This window comes from Prionailurus viverrinus, chromosome A1, assembly GCF_022837055.1.
Source record: "Prionailurus viverrinus isolate Anna chromosome A1, UM_Priviv_1.0, whole genome shotgun sequence".
In the NCBI taxonomy this organism is placed as follows: domain Eukaryota; kingdom Metazoa; phylum Chordata; class Mammalia; order Carnivora; family Felidae; genus Prionailurus; species Prionailurus viverrinus.
The window spans coordinates 107,036,152-107,054,788 of NC_062561.1; the positions used below are offsets into that span (position 1 = coordinate 107,036,152).

The 18,637-nt window shown below is 41.7% G+C and overlaps 1 protein-coding gene across 1 annotated transcript; it reads left to right on the forward strand.

The window, feature by feature from the left end:
* Positions 1 to 200: 200 nt before the first annotated feature.
* On the forward strand, positions 201 to 18,181 carry ISOC1 (isochorismatase domain containing 1). Its single transcript, XM_047875064.1, has 5 exons — positions 201 to 592; positions 9,924 to 10,043; positions 10,157 to 10,360; positions 11,984 to 12,100; positions 16,981 to 18,181. The coding sequence occupies exons 1-5, from the start codon at positions 290 to 292 to the stop codon at positions 17,125 to 17,127; spliced, it is 891 nt and encodes a 296-aa protein (XP_047731020.1). The 5' UTR covers positions 201 to 289; the 3' UTR covers positions 17,128 to 18,181.
* Positions 18,182 to 18,637: the final 456 nt, after the last annotated feature.

Sequence of the window (18,637 nt, forward strand, 5' to 3'; positions counted from 1 at the left end):
CGCACTAGACCCGCAGCCGGGCAGCCGGGCAGCCGAGACAAGTCCCGGTTGGAGGGGGCGGTCCCGGCAGCGGGCGCAGGCGCTAGCTAGCGCCTTCACCCAGGCCCCACCGCCCAGCCCTCAGTCGCGGTCCGCCCCCTGAGGGGCGGAGGAGGGCGCGCGAGCCGCGGCCGCCAGGGCCCGCCCCTTCGCCTTCCAGAGCGAGCGGGCGGCGCGGGGAGGCGGGGCCCCGGCGGCCGGCCCTGTCTGCGCCTCGCTGGCCTCGGAGCTGGCAGACGCTCGGGGGAACATGGCGGCGGCGGAGCTGGCTGTCCCGGCGCTCCCCAACAGCGGCGGCGCGGGGGCGCCGTCGGGCACGGTCCCCGTGCTCTTCTGCTTCTCGGTCTTCGCGCGGCCCTCGTCCGTGCCGCACGGCGCGGGCTACGAGCTGCTCATCCAGAAGTTCCTCAGCCTGTACGGCGACCAGATCGACATGCACCGCAAATTCGTAGTGCAGCTCTTCGCGGAAGAGTGGGGCCAGTACGTGGACCTGCCCAAGGGCTTCGCGGTGAGCGAGCGCTGCAAGGTGCGCCTCGTGCCGCTGCAGATCCAGGTGGGTCCCGCCGGAGGGCCGCGCGCCCAGCCGCTGCTCCCGGTCCCGGTGCGTCTCTGTCTCCGCCCCCGCCGCGCTCCTCAGGTGCCCCGCGCCGCCCTGGCGCCGGGCCCTGCGCGCCTCGCCGGCTTGGAAGGGCGGTGGGGCGATCGCAGTCCTCGGGGACGGCCCAGAGAATGGGCCAGTAGGAAGGTGACGGTCAGCAGCTGCCGCCCCCGAGGCGGGGGCGGGGGCCTCCCAGCGGGTCGCGGCGCGAGCGAACGCCCCCACGTGTGTGGTCCTCGATCTCCCGCATCAGCTTTGTGTGCCTGGAGCAAGTCCAGCCGCCTGCGTAACCTAAGGGCTGCGCGGTACTAGCTTTGATTTTATTTTGGGCTCATGCCGAATGGGGTAAAGAGTTGATGCGGAGTATTGGCCTTAGGGTTACCCGGAGTTGTGTTTACCACTTGCGGAAACACAAACTTCAGGAGTTAGACCTTTCCCCCTCCTCTCCCCAGCTTTCAGTTTCTGGAGCTTAAGCTTCCCCTAACCTTAAGTGAAATAACCATTTGCGTAGCCTTTTCCTGGTATCTGGCTACCCTAATCTGTTGATTATATATGCGTCGCCTACGTTGAAAAAGTCATTTGACTCTAGGACTGTAATACCTTGTTAATTACACAACTTTTCCTAGACCACGATTTTCTGGCTTGAGAAAGTTGATGCACCTGAGGATTATTTTATAGCTTTAAATTTTTTTTTTTTTTTGAAGCTGTGCCGTAATACCGTGCGGGTTTGTCTCCTGTCCTTTTTACTCTCAGAAGATTAACTGGAGGATTTATATTTTTGAAAAGAAAGAACGTAAGGTATATTTTAAATACTACACTGTCCACATTTTTTTTTTTTCTTTAGTTGAGAAACTGATAAGCTATTTCTTCCGAAGACCAAACTGCAATGTGGGATTCAGGCTTAGAAGGCATTTTAATATTCAAATGTCATATTCTTAAGATTATTTTCTAGATTCGTTTTTTCCAGCTGTATTCGGCTGCAGAATTGGTCTTGTTTCCTGTCACACCAGCACCCATGCCAGAAGCTTCCAAAGCAGGTACTTTGTACTTGGATACATTTCTTAGGTTCAGAGGACAAAGGCAGTGAGATTCCATTGTCTCTTCCTGGAGATCCTAAAGGGATATCTCTGATCCCCCAGAATTTGCCGTGGTGTCCATGCTGGGAATTGTGGTTTGTAGGTGTTTACTACACCCCCATTTTTATGTCTTCAAGGGTTTTCGTGGCTGACACCTCCTTGCAACCTTCTTTGTCAGTGTATTTAGATAATTGCTGCCAACATACCCAAGAAGTTGGATGCCCCTTTGACAAATCCATTAATAAAGGCCAAAATCCAAACACTAACTGAGGAGATATGGAGCTATCCTGAGGATGCAGACTTCTTTGTGATGCATTTCCTGTAGTGGTTGGGAGGGAGGGTGGGCAGTTCCCTGATAAGATGTTATGCTGAATCAGGGACTGCCCACCCCACATCTGTAAGTCTTCCCCCCACCCCCCTGCCCAAGATAAGATTTTTTATTTTGAAAAATTCAATGCCCAGGTATGCCAACTCTTTTTAATTAAACATGTGTATACCAGAAACATCCTATACATTCTCAAAAGGCGTTATATAATTTAGGTCACTTGTGGCTTTTGAAGTATTTTGCTTGGTACAGAAGATAACAATTTTTTTGGTGATGATGTTTAAAATAAAAATTATAATAATAGCAGTACTCTGTTCCATCTTTTTAAAAATGTTATTTATACTTCACTAAATAGTCCCAAGAATTCCTAAGCCTCTGTTATATAATACTTCATATATTTCAAAGTTGTAAAAAATATTTTTCTTTTATATTATCTCATTTTAGTACTCATCATACTTTGACTTGTCCCGCTGGGTGCCTCCCTTAGCCTAAAAATAATGTGGAAGGACACACACCTCATATATATCCATAAACCTATTCTGAAGCCTGTTTTTGTGTATTTATGTCTGAGTATACTTAGAGAAGTGAAGGGGAAGCTATTTCTTTTCATGAACGCTTTATTACATGGTTTTGGAACCTAGCTGGTTTTAGGAACCTTTAGGTTTTAGGAATCTAAAGACATGGACATTTTGTAGCTAAATGAGACCATAGAGTTCATGACACCAACATTTGAGTGGCGGCGTTAAGTGCCTGGCACATTGAAAGCAAACATGGATAAGACCCAGTTCTTGTTCCTTACCTGATACCGTAACTCTCACTTTGCAAAAGAGCAGAACAGATGGGAAATTGCCCAAGACTCCAAGGTGATGGTGGAGCTGGCAGAGCTGGGAAGGGCCTTCCTTTTAGCTGCGTATAGCATTCATCTTTTCTTTTTGTGCTTAATGAAAGCATCACGCTGAATAGAAACCGGCCACAAACTTGAGCTTGTAATATCATTTGTTTTGCTGGTGTTCATTGCTCTTTGTTATCGATGCCTGTAGCTTAGGAAGGCTCAAGATGGCCCATCATTGAAGTGCTGCTACTGGGCATGGCAGGCCCCATCTCCCAGAAGGAGGGATAGAGAGCATAAATTTGGCCAAATGTAGTCCACTGCTTAAATAATGTAACTTGTTATTTTTTCTTCCTGAACATAGACCTTAGAGCCTCGAGGGCCCTGGTTCACATACTGTATATTCTAGAATTTATTCTCAATTTACATAGGGTTGTGACTTTGCTTTCATGCTTGTTCTGACTGCTACTGCTACTGACCTTGTAAAACACAGTGGTCGCTTGTGCCATACTGTCTGCACCCTGGTTGGTTAAGCCATTCTATGGGGGCTGATCTTTGAGACTGCCGTTGCCAGTGTTGGACCTTTGCGTGTCTTCTCCGAAACACTCTGTCAAAATGACCGAGTGTCCGTTGACAACTCAGGTAGCTGCAGACTGCTCATGTTTCAAGCATGGTTTATGTGTCTTCTGCTTTGTCAGAATGCTTGAAGTCTGAGGAATTTTGAGACACAGAAGAAGAAATGTAAATGAAAGGATTATACGGTGGGAATTTAGGTCATTTTTATAACTTAGAGTTTTTAATTTTTCAAAAGGTGTTTCCCAATTTTTAACTAATTGAAACGTTCAACCCTGAGAATACCTGTAAATTTGATACCATATAACCACCACTTTATTTTCCAGCTTGTCACCAGGGAAAGCAGAGCCCAAACAGAAGGGAGGAAGAAATGGACATTTTAGGGAGGATGCCAGTGACGCCATTTTGCCTCCGTACATATGAGGGAAGGCTCTGGCAGCTTTGTGTGGGCAGAAGATAAGGGCTTCCCTGGGAAGGTTATTTTGACCTTTCCTGAGATGGTTAATTGGGAGGGGATTTGACTCCAGCTTTCACTTTCTTGGAGGTTTGTTGCTACTGTTACTGTTTTTAACAGGGGGCATGGACATTTTTAGCTAGAAGAGACCCCCAGGGTTTGTGGTGGGAAGGGAGAGAAGGCAGGGTTTGGAAAGAAGAGGGAAAAGAAGCTGTACCCCCTTGGGCTTGCTGGTTTGAAGGTGGCGATGTTTGATAACGAAACCTTTACCGTGGGAGCATGTAGGAGGAGCAGGAAAATGATAATGATGAGAAACAGTGGAGAAGCAGGCCTGACAGATCTCTGGGAGGTGACCAGTGTCAGGGCGCTGAGGGGAAACAGCTGGATCTTGAGGGTGTGGTTTGCCTCTACTCCATTGGTTCAGTGGGGTTGTGTGTGTGTCACGTTCAAAAAAGTTAACATTTAACACTTTGGATTACTGCCCAAAGCATTGTATACTACCCCCCCCCCCCCCCCCGTGGAGGTTACCTGTAAATATGTGTGTTCATGACACTCTGTGTTTCAGAGTGGAAACTATGCATTTTTTGATTGATTACATGCAGCTCATTGGATCCTTGACGTAGCCCTCTGAGGGAAATGCTGTTTGGTTGCTTTATTAAGAAACTGCTGTTTGAAAATGTTAATGAGTTGTCCCATTTCACGTAATTGAGTTTAGTGAAATTGAGATTTGGTCTCAGAATCCAACGCCCACAGCTCTGTGGTGTAGGGAGCCTTGTAACCCCAGGGGAATCACATCGCTGAAATCTGTTTTCAGGGAGTCAGTCCTCGAGCAAGGCCTTACTGTTACTGTGGTAATCACATTTGCTTGGAAACACTTCTCAGTGAAATAATGATACCCTGTACCCCTTTGGACTCTCTCCCAAGCACATCATTCATGCCTATCTTGTGACTGTAATAGACTCCTACAATTTTGAACACATCATATTTACAATTCCAAACTTTTTTTTTTTTTTTTTTTTTTGAGAGAACAGGTGAGAGAGGCAGAGAGAGAGAATAGAATCTCAAGCAGGCTCCTTGCTCAGCAAAGAGCCTGAGGCGGAGCTCAATCCCACGACCGTGGGATCATGACCTGAGCCGAAATCAAGAGTCAGATGCTCAACTGACTGAGCCACCCAGGCGCCACTACAGTTCCAAACTTTAATCATTCCTAAAGGTACACAGTTTACACACTGTAGTAGTTCGCCCTGGAAGGCTGCTGTAACAGAGTGCCACAAACTGAGTGGCTTGTACGACAGAAATCTGTTTCTGCACAGTCCTGGAGGCTAGTGATCAGGGCTGACTCCTTTTGAGGGCTGTGAGGGAGAATCTGTTCCATGTTTCTTTCCTGGCTCTTGGTGGTTTGCTGGCAGTCTTTAGCATTGCTTGGCTTATAGACCCATTACCTTAATCTCTGCCTTCAATTTCACAAGGCCTTCTCTGTCCAAATTTCCCCTTTTTATAAGGAGACTGGTCATGTTGGATTAGGCACTCACCCTTCTCCATTGTGACCTCATCTTGACTAGATTTTCAGTGATTCTCTTTCCAAATAAAGTCACTCTTTGAGGTACTGGGGGTTACGAATTCACCATATGCATTTTGAGGGACACAATTTAACATAGAACACCATGTATTACTTTTACGGAAGAACAGAACTGGTACACAGAGCATCCCTAAGCAAGGCCAGCCTCCCTGTATGTGTCTGCCCTGAGTAACCTGAGGCACTCAGCATGGGAGGTACAGGTTCCTTGCAGATGTACAGCCATTGTGAGAAAATGTCAGAACACATTTTCACTAGAAGAGGGGAAAATAGTGTCATGTTAATGGTTATAATGCACTTGGGGATGAAAAGTTTTTTGTCTTTGAAATCTAAGGTCAAATAACAGCTATGACAGTTCTTAAGAAAGTGGTCACCAGTTTATATTGGAACACTTTTGTTGGGGAAGCTACTGGCTCCAATCAATTTTTTGTATTTAAATATTTATTGGAATATGTATTACCTGTATGTGTATATACAGGGTTGTTTGTAGATATATAGATATATGAAGGTGTGTATGTATACATCCATATATTTTTATATGTGAGATTTTCATGATTCCTGAATATGCATCGATCTGTAGTTGTATTTTGCTTGTGATGGCATTTAGTCAAGACCACTTTTAATTTGCTAGCCTGCAAATTCTCTTCCACGATCCATTCCTGGATTCTAATTATTTAGTTGTCATGTCTTCTGAGGTCCCCCTGGGCTATGAAAGTTTTTCAGACTTACACTGTTTTTGATGTCGTTGACAATGTTGAGGCATACCGGTCAGATATTTTGGTAGAATGTACCTCAGTTTTGGTTTATCTGATGTTTTTCTAGTGCTTAAAATGGGGTTTTGGGATTTTGAGAGCCAGATCATGAAGGTTGTTGTCATCACATTTTGTCTTATATACTCTCAATATGACCTCACAGATTATCTCAGTTTTGATCACCTGGCTGAGGCAATGTCTACCAGGTTTTTCCACTACAAAGTCACCATATTCCCTCTATATTCTACTTTGAGGAAGCAAGTTACTTGGTGCAGACCATGTCCTAGGGGGTGTCAGGAGTTAAAGTCTGACTTGCTGGGAGAAGGCTATCCGGGCATTTTTCATTAACTAAGTTATAATCAAATCATCACTGCATAATAATGTGCCTTGTCATTATCTCTGTGGTTTCTCTCTGTGTTTGCTGAAGGCCTGCAGGTAAGTTCCTATACTAGAAGGGTTTTGCAAGGCGGTGAGGATTTTATGGCTGCATTTTCTGACGTCCCCAGTCTTTGACTACTATGACATATATCTGATGTGGTTCCTTGCCTGGAACAGGATACCTCACAGTCTGAAAGGAGATAGAGGGAAGCACCAGGTAACAGAAGCCCCAGGAGACCACAACTCTCAATATTTAGGATTTCTGGGTAGGTGAGGTTTTATTCCTTTCAATATCCCAATATTGAGTATTTTGGCTATTTTAGTATTGTGGTCCTGGGGTATTACATAATTTAACATTCTCTGAGTTGAGCGTGCTCTAAAACGATCTTGTCCCAGTTTATATGTTATGTACATACTGTTACTCCTCCACTAGAAGGCTAGAGTGTGGAACTAGTTGAATTGTGATCTGCTTTTATTGTATTTTGAATCTTTTCTGTGTCATCTATCATTTCTTGCTGATACCAGTTTGCCTGTCTCCAGCAGTTTCCTTTCTGGTTTGCCGTTTATAATCTTTTGTGAATTTAGAGTCCGCACAACCAACCGTGTTAGGAATGTATACAGAGTTTGTCCATTATCTGAGATGAGATCTGTGAGCTGAAGATACAGCAGGTATGAGCTGTAAGGATGATAGTACGTGTCCGTCCAGCACACTTAAACCTTTCCCCGTTTACTTTGCCTGCTTCCTGCTCTCATAGCCGTGGACTGGCGAGAATGGCTGAGTTGCATTGCTATAATCTGAAACAGACCAATTGTGGGTAAGCTGCATTTTGTAGTGTGCCCTAAACACATTGTGGATGACTAGGGACCCCCTTGGATTTTGAGCCCTTCTAGCCAAAATTTAATTTTTACTGAGAATTTAAAGTACATATTCATATATAGTGATTGGTTTTTGAAATTGTGTCCTGAGTACCTCTGTATACATCATACTGCTTTGGAAAAGGACCAAAATGGAGGCATGACACCTGCATTAAAATTGAAGTAAGCAAACAGTTAAAGATAGAATGTATAATTTAAGATGACTGAATATTTATTTTAATCAAACTCTATTGGCAAAGTAGGAAAACCCTGTACCTAATGTTAGAATTACAGATGGCACACCCATTCTGCTATGACCTTGGTGTTGCATGTTTGTAGAGTTCACACCAAAGGAAGGTTGATGCCAGAGTGCCTCAGACCAGCACATAGATAATAAAGTACAAAGTTACTAGAACAGTCATACCACTCAGGATAAAAGATTCCTTTTAATGATTCATTTAATTCCTGTAGCAGTTGTTTCCTGAGAAGTTGCCCTGGGCACTGACACTGAGGCAGGGTCTAGGGCCAGGCTGGTGGGGAAGCCACCACCATGTGATTGGGACGTGGGTTTCTTTAGGAAATTATTAACAGCTATTATCTATGGATGGTTTTAGGGCAAAACAGGGTAGCTAGAGGGGAGACTTAGGAGGTGGCTAGTAAGAGGAAGAGTATGGGTTCATTCAGGACCGGGCTGCTTCCTTTATATATATGCTCTCTGAAATTAGAGAAGGTAGGAAGGAAACAAGCATGGGCCTTGAAGAATCTATGAGTGACATTAAATTCTTATATTCAACAGTGGTTTTTACTTTTTGGTAAATCCATATTGGGCCCAAGTTGTAGCCCAACTACAGTAATTAACGTAAAGCTTGGTGATCTAATGCCTGCTTTTAACCTTAATTCGTTAATTTCCTGATGGTGATGAATCTTTTTAAGAAAGCAAATGTCACCTTTATGTCTGTATGTTTAACAGTGGTGATGTGTTTGGCATCATTTTATTGCATTTCTTTTTTGAACTCTAAGAAGTTATTCCTGAGAACAGCATCTTGATATTTCTGTGTTGATGACAGCAGCAAGCCTGGAGTTCTTTTTTTTTTTTTTTTTAAAGTTTATTTATATATTTTTGGGGCAGAGAGAGAGGGGAGGCAGAGAATCCCAACCAGGCTCCTCGCTGTCAGCGCTGAGCCCATCGCGGGGCTCGAGCTCATGAACAGTGAGATCATGACCTGAGCTGAAAAGAAGAGATCGTGAGTCAAACACTTAACTGACTGAGCCACCCAGTGGATTGCCCAGTGGATTTCTGTTTTTTTAGATATATGTTTCCTAGTCTCTGCTACAGATTATTTTCATTGTTACTTTTCATACTTGTAAGCATTGCCAGTTTACTATCATAACTTTTTTTCCAATTACAAAAGCAGTGCGCATTTTTATTTATTTTTTATTTTACTTATTTAGTGTGTGTGAGAGAGAGTGGAGGAGGGGCAGAGGGAGAGGGTGAAAGAGAGAATCTTAAGCGGGCTCCATGCCTCAGTGCTGAGCCCAATGTGGGGCACGATCTCGCCACTGTGAGATCATGACCTGAGCTCAAATCAAGAGACAGATGCTTGAGCCACTCAGGCACCCCAGTGTGTATTTTTAAATATTATTGGGAGGGGTTTTTAAATAGCATTTGGAGAATATAAGAAAACCATAAAGAAAAAAACATTGCTAACTCCCGTTAAAACAGTTAATGATAGAATGTATAATTTAAGATGACTGAATATTTATTTTAATCAGACTCTGTTGGCAAAGTAGGAAAACCCTGTACCTAATGTTAGAATTACAGATGGCACACCCATTCTGCCATGACCTTGGTGTTGCATGTCTGTAGAGTTCACACCAAAGGAAGGTTGATGCCAGAGTGCCTCAGACCAGCACATAGATAATAAAGTACAAAGTCACTCGAACAGTCATACCACTAAAAATAAAAGTGGTATCTACTTGTTAATACTCATATATTTGCTTCTTTTTCTTGATAATAGTCTCCTATATTTGCTTCTATCTTCTATTTGTATTTTTACATTATTGAAATACTATTGAACTGTGCTCTCTTTTTAAAATTAACATTAGATTATGAGCATTTCTTTGTAGATGGCTCAAATTTTTTGAAAACTTATTTGCATATGTTATTTTGGTTCTCTAAAAAATGTTTTATCATGTGAACGTGTTAAAATTTGTGTAGTCATTTCTGTATTGTTGGTCCTTGGTTTATTTCTAATTTTCACTATTGAAAGCAATTCAGGGAACATCTTTGGATAATTTTTGTTTGTTTGTTTGTTTTGTAATTCGAATCATTTCTTGTAGGTAATAGTGGTAGAAATTGACTTACTGGGTCAAACAGTAGGAACACTTTTCTCCTTCATTGACCTCCACTGAAAATAAATGTCGTTGTATAACGAGTGCTAAATCATTCTTTTTTCTTTTTTTCTCAGCTCACCACCCTGGGAAATCTTACACCTTCAAGCACTGTGTTTTTCTGCTGTGATATGCAGGAACGATTCAGACCAGCCATCAAATATTTTGGGGATATAATTAGTGTGGGACAAAGATTGGTATGTTTGTTTGTTTATTTTTTCCAGTTTGCAGAAGCACGATATACATATATATATATGCAAATTGTATATTACTAATTGTCTTTGTTTGTTTGTTTGTTTGTTTTTTCCAGTTACAAGGGGCCCGGATGTTAGGAATTCCAGTTATTGTAACAGAACAGTATCCTAAAGGTCTTGGAAGCACTGTTCAAGAAATTGATTTAACAGGTGTAAAATTGGTACTTCCAAAGACCAAGTTTTCAATGGTATTGCCAGAAGTAGAAGCAGCCTTAGCAGAGATTCCTGGAGTCAGGAGTGTTGTGTTATTTGGAGTAGAAGTAAGTACCTGTTGTTATGTTTTGGGCACAATGTCATTTGTAAAATCTTGATATGTCCACAGTCCGTTTTGTAGATAGACTAGGTGGTAGGCGGTAGTAATGATGAAAAATAGCCACCCTTTATTAAGTGTTGACTGTGTGCAAGGCAGTGATCTGCATCTGTTAATTCATTAAACACTCCCCAGTGAGTTTCTGAGCCAATTAAGTACTTTTCATCTCCCCCTGTTATGTAGATGAGGAAACAAAAATACAGATGTTGTACCACTTGCCCAGGGTCATACTGCTGGTTATGGGATGGAATTGAATTTGAATGTGGGTTGATTGTTGCGCCTTTCCTTTTAACTACTTTTGGAGCATGTTTTTATTAAAGGCGTTATTTTTATTTATGTGTTGTAGGATTTCACGTTGGTCGTGTTTTTGCTGTAGAAAAACCATAGAAATCATGTATTTCATTGTCCTTCACGCTTGATTGCTTACATACCTTTTTAAAGGAACAGAAAACCCATAGATTCTTAATGCTGATTAAAATGATTTTTTGATCTTTTTTTGGGTATTTACGAATGGAATACATGTATTTATTCATAGCATTTAAACAACTATTGAATTAAATTTAAAAGTTATGAAAACTGTAAAAACAATGCAGCCCAAATAGTGTTACTTTAATACACCTATGATGTATTGATGGTAGGATTTATACAGTAGGTTTTAAGATGTAGCCTAGGGTTTAGATATACGTTACATATTTCTGTATTTTGACTTCGATAATGACAATATAGGGTAAGCTTGTTTGTATTAATGTCATGCCAAATACTGTTGCTGACTTCTGCACTTTTTTTGCTCATTCATCATTGTTCTACCTCATGCCTAATCAAAATCATCTTTGAACAGTCCTCCAGTGCTAATTTTAATGAAATGTCAGTTGATAATTCTCCAAAGCTCACTTGTCATGTGCACATAAGGTTGGCATCCTGGTATTACTGAAATGTGCTTTCATTGCTTATATAACCCAGTTATTGTTGGGACATGTTTTTACTCTGTATTCTCTGCTAATGAATTGTTACAAGTTAGTACTTACAAAAATGGAATCTATATAATACATCTGCTTGTGCTGTATACTGGATATTTTTTGCCTTTGTCACTTGTTATTTTTAACTTGGCCTACCTTTACTACTGGGTACCCAGTAACAACTTAGTTTTTCTACTTGTTTCTCAATATGCAGGACTGCTGACTCATTCTTTGTGTTAGGCACTCAGTGTGAGTTCAGAAATAAACCCGACTGCAAGTGGCATCAAAAACGAGTGGTAGTAGTCAGTCGTATGAAGGTCATTCAGATGACAGATGAAAATCTTTAAAAAAAAAAAAAAATTCTCACAGAGCTCTAAGAATATGTTCAAGTTCCTAGTGTGCAAAAAACGTGATGTAATCCAGTTCCTGACTTTACAATGAAGAAACCAAAGCCTGAGATGCTGTTTATTTTCAAGAGCACCTAGCAAATTAGAGGCAAATCTAGGTGTAGGACAAGGTCGTGAGAGCTGTAGTATTCTTTCTGCTTTATCATGGTGTCACGCATTTGTAAAATGCTTTACTGCGTTTTTACGTATGATTTTTTTACTTTCTACTAGACTCATGTGTGCATCCAGCAAACAGCTCTGGAACTAGTTGGCCGAGGTATTGAGGTTCATATTGTTGCTGATGCCACCTCATCGAGAAGCATGATGGACCGGATGTTTGCTCTTGAGGTACTTGTCCTGGTTTCAAACAAATGATTGGTCAAATTTTCCAAATTAATTTGAAGAATAATGAGTACTTCACAGCAATGAAGCATTTACCTCTTCAGTTTGAGTTGTACTCTGACCATAGCGGACTCACTGACTTCCAGAGTCGTGTGCTGACCAACTTTTGAGGTCTTGCCACCATATTGTTTTAGATCTTCTGTCTCCTGAGGTCTGGAGTTCTAGTGATACCAAAAGCTCTTGCACATCTTTCATTGGACTTTGTTTTGGTTTGATGTTTGAACTTCTAAGAGGTATTCCAGAAAGCTTAGTCTGAACCATTTAGAGATTTGCAAATCAAAAACAGCCCACCTTGGTTTAACTCAGCCAAGATGTAGCCCAAAACTAGGGTGTGGTGGGCCTAAGACTGACTCTGCTTATGTTAAGCTTCCTCACATGTGAATCTCTGGGACTAGGAGGTATGTCACTGCCTGTGGACACCACTCAGACACATTGTTTCTTGGCTGTCTGCACCAGCGTGTCAGGTTGGATCATACTCAGGGAATCAGTGATGTTTTGTCAAGGTTGCTTAACAGTCGTCTTCTGTAAGCATTTTCTCTTCCTGTTGAGACGCAAACTACCACATAATTGTTTGAAACATTCACTCCACGTTGTGGATTGTTCTCTTTCTCTCTCTCTTGTTTAATTCTAATTCTGTAATAATTTTAGTGGATTGAGTTGGCAAGTTTTTTAACTGATTATTTCTGTTGAGAACGGGAAATACAAATTGTTGTTTTTTGTTTTTTGTTTTTGTTTTTGTTTTTGTTTTTGTTTTTTGAGATCCTCCAGTGTTGGGGCACAAGCTGGCCTGTGAACCACTTTCTCTGTTGGATTGCTAAATCATTTCGTTAGCTGACAGTGTGCCCAAGGGTGGTGAGGTAGGGCAAATGAAAAAGAGTCAGAGGGAAGAAAGGAGAAAAGTCAGTGCAGAGGGTTGATGCAGAGGCATCTGGGGAATTGGCAACAGCAGTTGTTCTAAGGCCCTGGTTGGCCATCCCTTCTCTAGGAGGGCCGAGGTCCACAACTTGGAATACTACAAACATCCAAAAAAAAAAAAAAATCTTCCTTATAATAAGTTGCAAGGACTTCTGTCATACATTCAAGTAAGTTTTTGAGACATGTCTTTATATTATGGCATTTATCCAGTTTGTTGGCAGTTCTGTCTTCTCACCAGACAGACTAAAAACATAGTCAGGATATTTACTCATTCTTTCAGAAGTAGTCTCATCTCAGTGATGAGGAGTCAAAACACTGGAGGGATAATACTGGTTTGAATGCAGGTTGTGGCATTCAGTAAATCTGTGTCCAAGGACAATTTAGCTAGTACATATGCCTCAGATTTCTTACTGGTGAAATGGGAATAATCATAGCCACTACATGGCAGGATTTGGTGAGGATTAAATGAGATAATGTGTTGATGGCATTTAGTGTAGTGCCTGATAACAGTAAACACAGGTTAGCTGCTGCATTTACTTTTATTGTTATTATTTATAATCGTCTCTATGAGGTTAGTCTTCTTTGAAACGTAGAAGCATTACATCAGCTTGTAATACCCAGAAGGGACCAGTTTTGAGAAGTTCTCAGGAGGGAAGGAAAGAATCTGGTGTGGGTGGCTTTGGCAGAGACAGAGCCCCCAGCACTGCCTTGGGGTCCAGCGTGGAGGTTGAAAAGTTAAAAAAGAATGAGGTCAGGTGTTGATGGAGGAGGCATGCCACATTGCGCAATTTTCTCTTAGTCTTTCTTAATTTTATATTCGAGGTGTTGTAGTTTATACCTCATTTATTGGGAGAAATGTTAAGTATCTTTCTTTTAACGTGTGACTTTGAAAGTTAAATAGCAATCGGGCCAGCTTCCTTCTCTGTTCCTTTAGAACACAACTACCTAAGGAATTCCTGAAACTCCCCATATTCCCCATTGAGATTATTATACTAAGATGATTTATAATTACTATTACTGAAACTTCTGTGCCAGAGTTTGTGGTATGTGGGTTATTCGACAAAATATTTTGAGCACCGGCCATCTGTCAGGCATTGTTTCTTTCAACTAATAATTGGTAGGGTAAATGCAAAATAAAAGAGAAGAAAACCCTCTCTGGAACTTGATACCCTTGTACTTGTGGAGGTTTGTTGATGTTGGTTGGAAATGTACTGGGTTTTGTCTTTGTTCTGCGCTTTGCCCTCTCTGAAGCTGTCATGGCTTTGTGCCCTTGTATTTGGAGATTTGTGGATCAGAGTAACTTTTCTTTTTCGGAGGCCTCTTTGGACTGTTTTTGCAAAGTGTAGGGGATGAATTTCAGAAGCCTAATAAGTTGTGTATCTGTGTGCATTAAAGATGTGCAGTTTTAACTGCCCCTTTTGAATCCAGGAAAGAAAGAGAGTTTGGGACCGGTACTGTAGGTGTCCTCACACCTCATGTCGTACACGAACCTGCCTATGTCTGGACAAGTTGGTGCTTTTCTCTCTCTGCTCAGGTACCTTTTAGTTGGGGCTGGCAGGCACCATGGGAAGGTCTGGGAGTCTGTTCTAAAAGCTTTGCACATTGCTGAGCCATGCCTCCCTCATACAGGTTCTTGGCTTGATTAGTTTTGAGTCCAGTCACTACTGGCCATATCTCTGTCTTGGAGCTAAGTAACACTGTGTAGGTTTCAGTTGACTAATATGTGTTTCTGTGCCTCGAGCATTCCAGCCTATTCCCGCCACGGTGACCCGCCTCAGCGTCACTGAGGATTGTTGGCCTGCGGTCAAGCAGATTGTGGTCAGCAGAGCACTAGGGAAAGCTGGTTTCTTCAGGAGTCATCTGATTTCTTCCTTCCATCTGGGAACAAACAGTTCTCTGTCCTTCTTGCCTCACTAAGGAACTAGAGAGATAAGCAAGGACTGACCTCTGTTGGCACTCTTGAGTGTAAAGCACTCTTGCGGACACTGAAAGTATGTGATTGGGATTCAGAGCAAATCATTGAAAGTCTGCTTGTTGAACCTTGGTCAGTGAGGAAGGCTGGGCAGGGCCGCCAGCTAGTGAGGGAGGGAGCTGTGTCTGAAGACATTCACACAGCTGTGCTGCATCTAGTCTCATATTTGTCCCCTGCCCTTGTCTCCGAACCTAGCACACAGCCCTGGAGATTTCTTAGGGTTTTGGTATGGTAGGCAGAAGTTGACTAAAAGGCAAGGAGGAGGAAATTAGCTTCCAGAAGTCTTTAAGAAACTCAGAGATAACTTACCTGGGTTATTTGTCTCAACATAAAGAGTACTAGCGTAGCACGCTTGCTGTCTTTCCTCGCTCTTCCCTATGTAACTCTGCTGTTTGTTCATTTCTTTAGAGTTCTCGTGAGCTGCTCTGCGTGCCCTTCCACACTGGCTGTTGAGTCCAAGCTTGCTTTCTGAAGAGTAGGCTATGGCTCCTACTCCCTGCTGCGTCCTTGGGGTTAAAAAGGAAGGGGTTGCAATGCCCGTGGGAAAATTGGGCAGGTGCATCTACAGTCATCTGAAGGATTAACCTTCACTCTGCAAGGATGTCCTGGCTCTTCATGGGACTCCTTCTTTATGAGGAGTGACTGATCTAGGTCATTTCTTCTGACCTGCCTGGGAATTATTTCTAACCACCTGTCTTCCATGGTTCTTTTAGTAGATGTTTCTTGGAATAGCAGTTGGCCAGTTTTTTCCCTGTAGTTTCTGATAACAGAGACATCTAAGAGTACCTCTCTACTCTAGAATTCTCATTCAGTTCTCGATCACTCTCTGCCTTTTTCTCGACTTTGTCTTCTTTGCCCTCTTCCTTCCCTCCTTGAGATTTCTGTCCTTGGTTCTTTATTATGGTTCCCCTGGAGCAATTTGGCAAGGACATTCATTGACCTGTCAGTGAAACTTTAGACAGCCTTAAATTTTATACTCATGTTTAGTCATTCTGAAGTTTATGATGGTGGCAGTGGTGGTGGTTCTGTTATCATCATCCCAGGGGCCATTCCTAGACCTTGCTTGGAGGTCTTCTTTTTTTTTTTTTTTTTTTATTTTCTAAATTTCTTTTTGGTAATATTTATCTATTTTTGAGAAAGAGAGAGGGGCGGAGCGTGAGTGGGAGAGGGGCAGAGAGAGAGGGAGACAGAGAATCCGGAGCAGGCTCCAGGCTCTGAGCTGTCAGCACAGAGCCCAATGTGGGCCTCGAACTCACGAACTTGAGATCATGCCCTGAGCTGAAGTTGGACCCCCAACTGAGCCACACAGGTGCCCTCACTTGAAGGTGTTCTACCACTGGTCATTTCTTATTTATTTATTTTTTTTCCAACGTTTATTTATTTTGGGGACAGAGAGAGACAGAGCATGAACGGGGGAGGGGCAGAGAGGGAGACACAGAATCGGAAACAGGCTCCAGGCTCTGAGCCATCAGCCCAGAGCCCGACGCGGGGCTCGAACTCACAGACCGCGAGATCGTGACCTGGCTGAAGTTGGACGCTTAATCGACTGCGCCACCCAGGCGCCCCTGGTCATTTCTTATTTACAGGAAGGACACACATGCTGTAGGTCACATGTTTGGAAATAGAGAAAAAATAAAAATCGTTGTGCATTCATAGTCTTGATTTCTTTTCCTCCCTGGTACATATAAATCATAATATTAGCTATGTGTTTTCTTCTGCTTATTTCTTGTCCGTATTACTAATATAGAGAATAATCATAATGGGTTTCTGGTTTGTCTCCATGAGTGAATTTGATGGTATGACTAAGGACCATGGCTTTACTAGAGGACGCTAATTAACTGTGTCCTACCCTTGCTTTTGCTTCTGTAATATACTGTTCATTGTCATGCTTAGTTCTTGATTTGTCCTTATCTTTTTTTTTTTTTTTTTTTTTTTTAAGCGTCTTGCTCGAACTGGGATCATAGTGACGACCAGTGAGGCTGTTCTGCTACAGCTGGTGGCAGATAAAGACCATCCAAAATTCAAGGAAATTCAGAATTTAATTAAGGCGAGCGCCCCAGAGTCAGGCCTGCTTTCCAAAGTATAAGGACGTTTGAAGGACTGGTCTCTTCCTCGGCATCAGGTGACAGGACTGTAAGCCCAGACAAGCTCTTGTCTCTACTAGAATTAAAACGTTCAAGTCAAACATTGGCTCTTCTTTTGCGCCTCTTAGTAAAACGTAAGCAGTTAGACCCTTCGGGTACCAGCATTTAGTTACAGTGTTGAAGGCTTCAGGTGCTGCTTTATTCCTTTTCTTTTTGTTTTTGTTTAATGTGCTTTTATTTATTAAAAATGATAACGGAGGTGCCTGTTTTGTCTTTACCGTACCACAGATCATTATTTTCTAAAGTGAATACTCTTGTGATGTTTTCTTAAATTGTGCACTGTAAAGAAAAATATGCCTATCATGGTTTGACTTTTGTAGTATCATTCAGATCTATGTTGTAGTATGGATTCTGTGCTTTTACTTTACAGGTTGATTGAAAGAGGATTATTAGGTGAGAACTTAAAACAGGCCTTTGGATCATGTTACCCCTTTCCTTCACAATGCAGTCATCTTACTTGAGTGAGTTGCATTGATCTAACCAAACAAAATTATATTGAATAATTATGTTTCTTTCTTGAGTATGCTAATTTTCTTGTTCTAGTCATCATCACAAATTCTGTTAATGTTCTTTTTTTTACTGGGATATTTTACCTAGAAAGACTCATTGGGCCTTTGTTTGTTTTAATTTTGTAAATGGAATGATTTACAATACTGTATAATTAGTGACGAGCTGACTTTGGCTGAATGTGTTTACAGCAGTCTTGAATACATATTCTAATATGCACCAGATTTAGCAAAGAGTTCAAAAGCCTGGGTAAAATCGAGTTTTTCAGTGTCCATATTCTTATTTGATATTTTCTCTTCCTACCCTCCAAATATTACAATTAATGCAAAGGCTTGAGTAATGATTTGGTAGTATTAATTTTGTAGTCATTGCTACTCTTCAATAAATTTATTTTCTTTAAAAACTTAGAGGGTTTTAAAACTTTTTTTTATATTATGTGAAATATGGAACATTGCTGTCTTTTATATTAAAGTAATTAAAGAAAATGTATTATGTGAATGAAATTATTTTGTTCCCCACAATATAGTTCTATGAGTACTATACCAGGCATTCGAATATTTATTTAAAGGTGTAAAACTTTTGACATTTAAAATCTCTCAACCAAAGGGAGTTGTCAAAGGAAAATCCTTTGCAGGTGGGACAAATGGATTTTACTGAAGGGCCTTTTCATTATTTAAGAGTAATTGAATTGTTTATATTTCTTTTGTCATTGTAACAAACAGCAGCCAGCTGTCTTGTGGGTGTGGTTGAGTATTTTTTCCCCCAGCAAATTTGGGTTTCAAAAAAGAAGAATCAAAGATTTCTGCACATTCTAAAATAGTTTTTAATAACTTCAGCGTAGTGCTTTTCAAACTTTAATAAGATTGCAATTCACCTGGGGATCTTGTTAAACTGCTTACTCTGGTTCAGTAGGTGTGGTGTAGGGGTTGACATTTTGCATTTCCA

Excerpts from the sequence above, each read along its gene's own strand:
- ISOC1 (XM_047875064.1), top strand. The coding sequence starts at position 290 with ATGGCGGCGGCGGAGCTGGCTGTCCCGGCGCTCCCCAACAGCGGCGGC. Across the intron at positions 10,044-10,156 it reads TTAGTGTGGGACAAAGATTG|TTACAAGGGGCCCGGATGTT; the intron begins GTATGTTTGTTT and ends TGTTTTTTCCAG. Across the intron at positions 10,361-11,983 it reads TTGTGTTATTTGGAGTAGAA|ACTCATGTGTGCATCCAGCA; the intron begins GTAAGTACCTGT and ends ACTTTCTACTAG.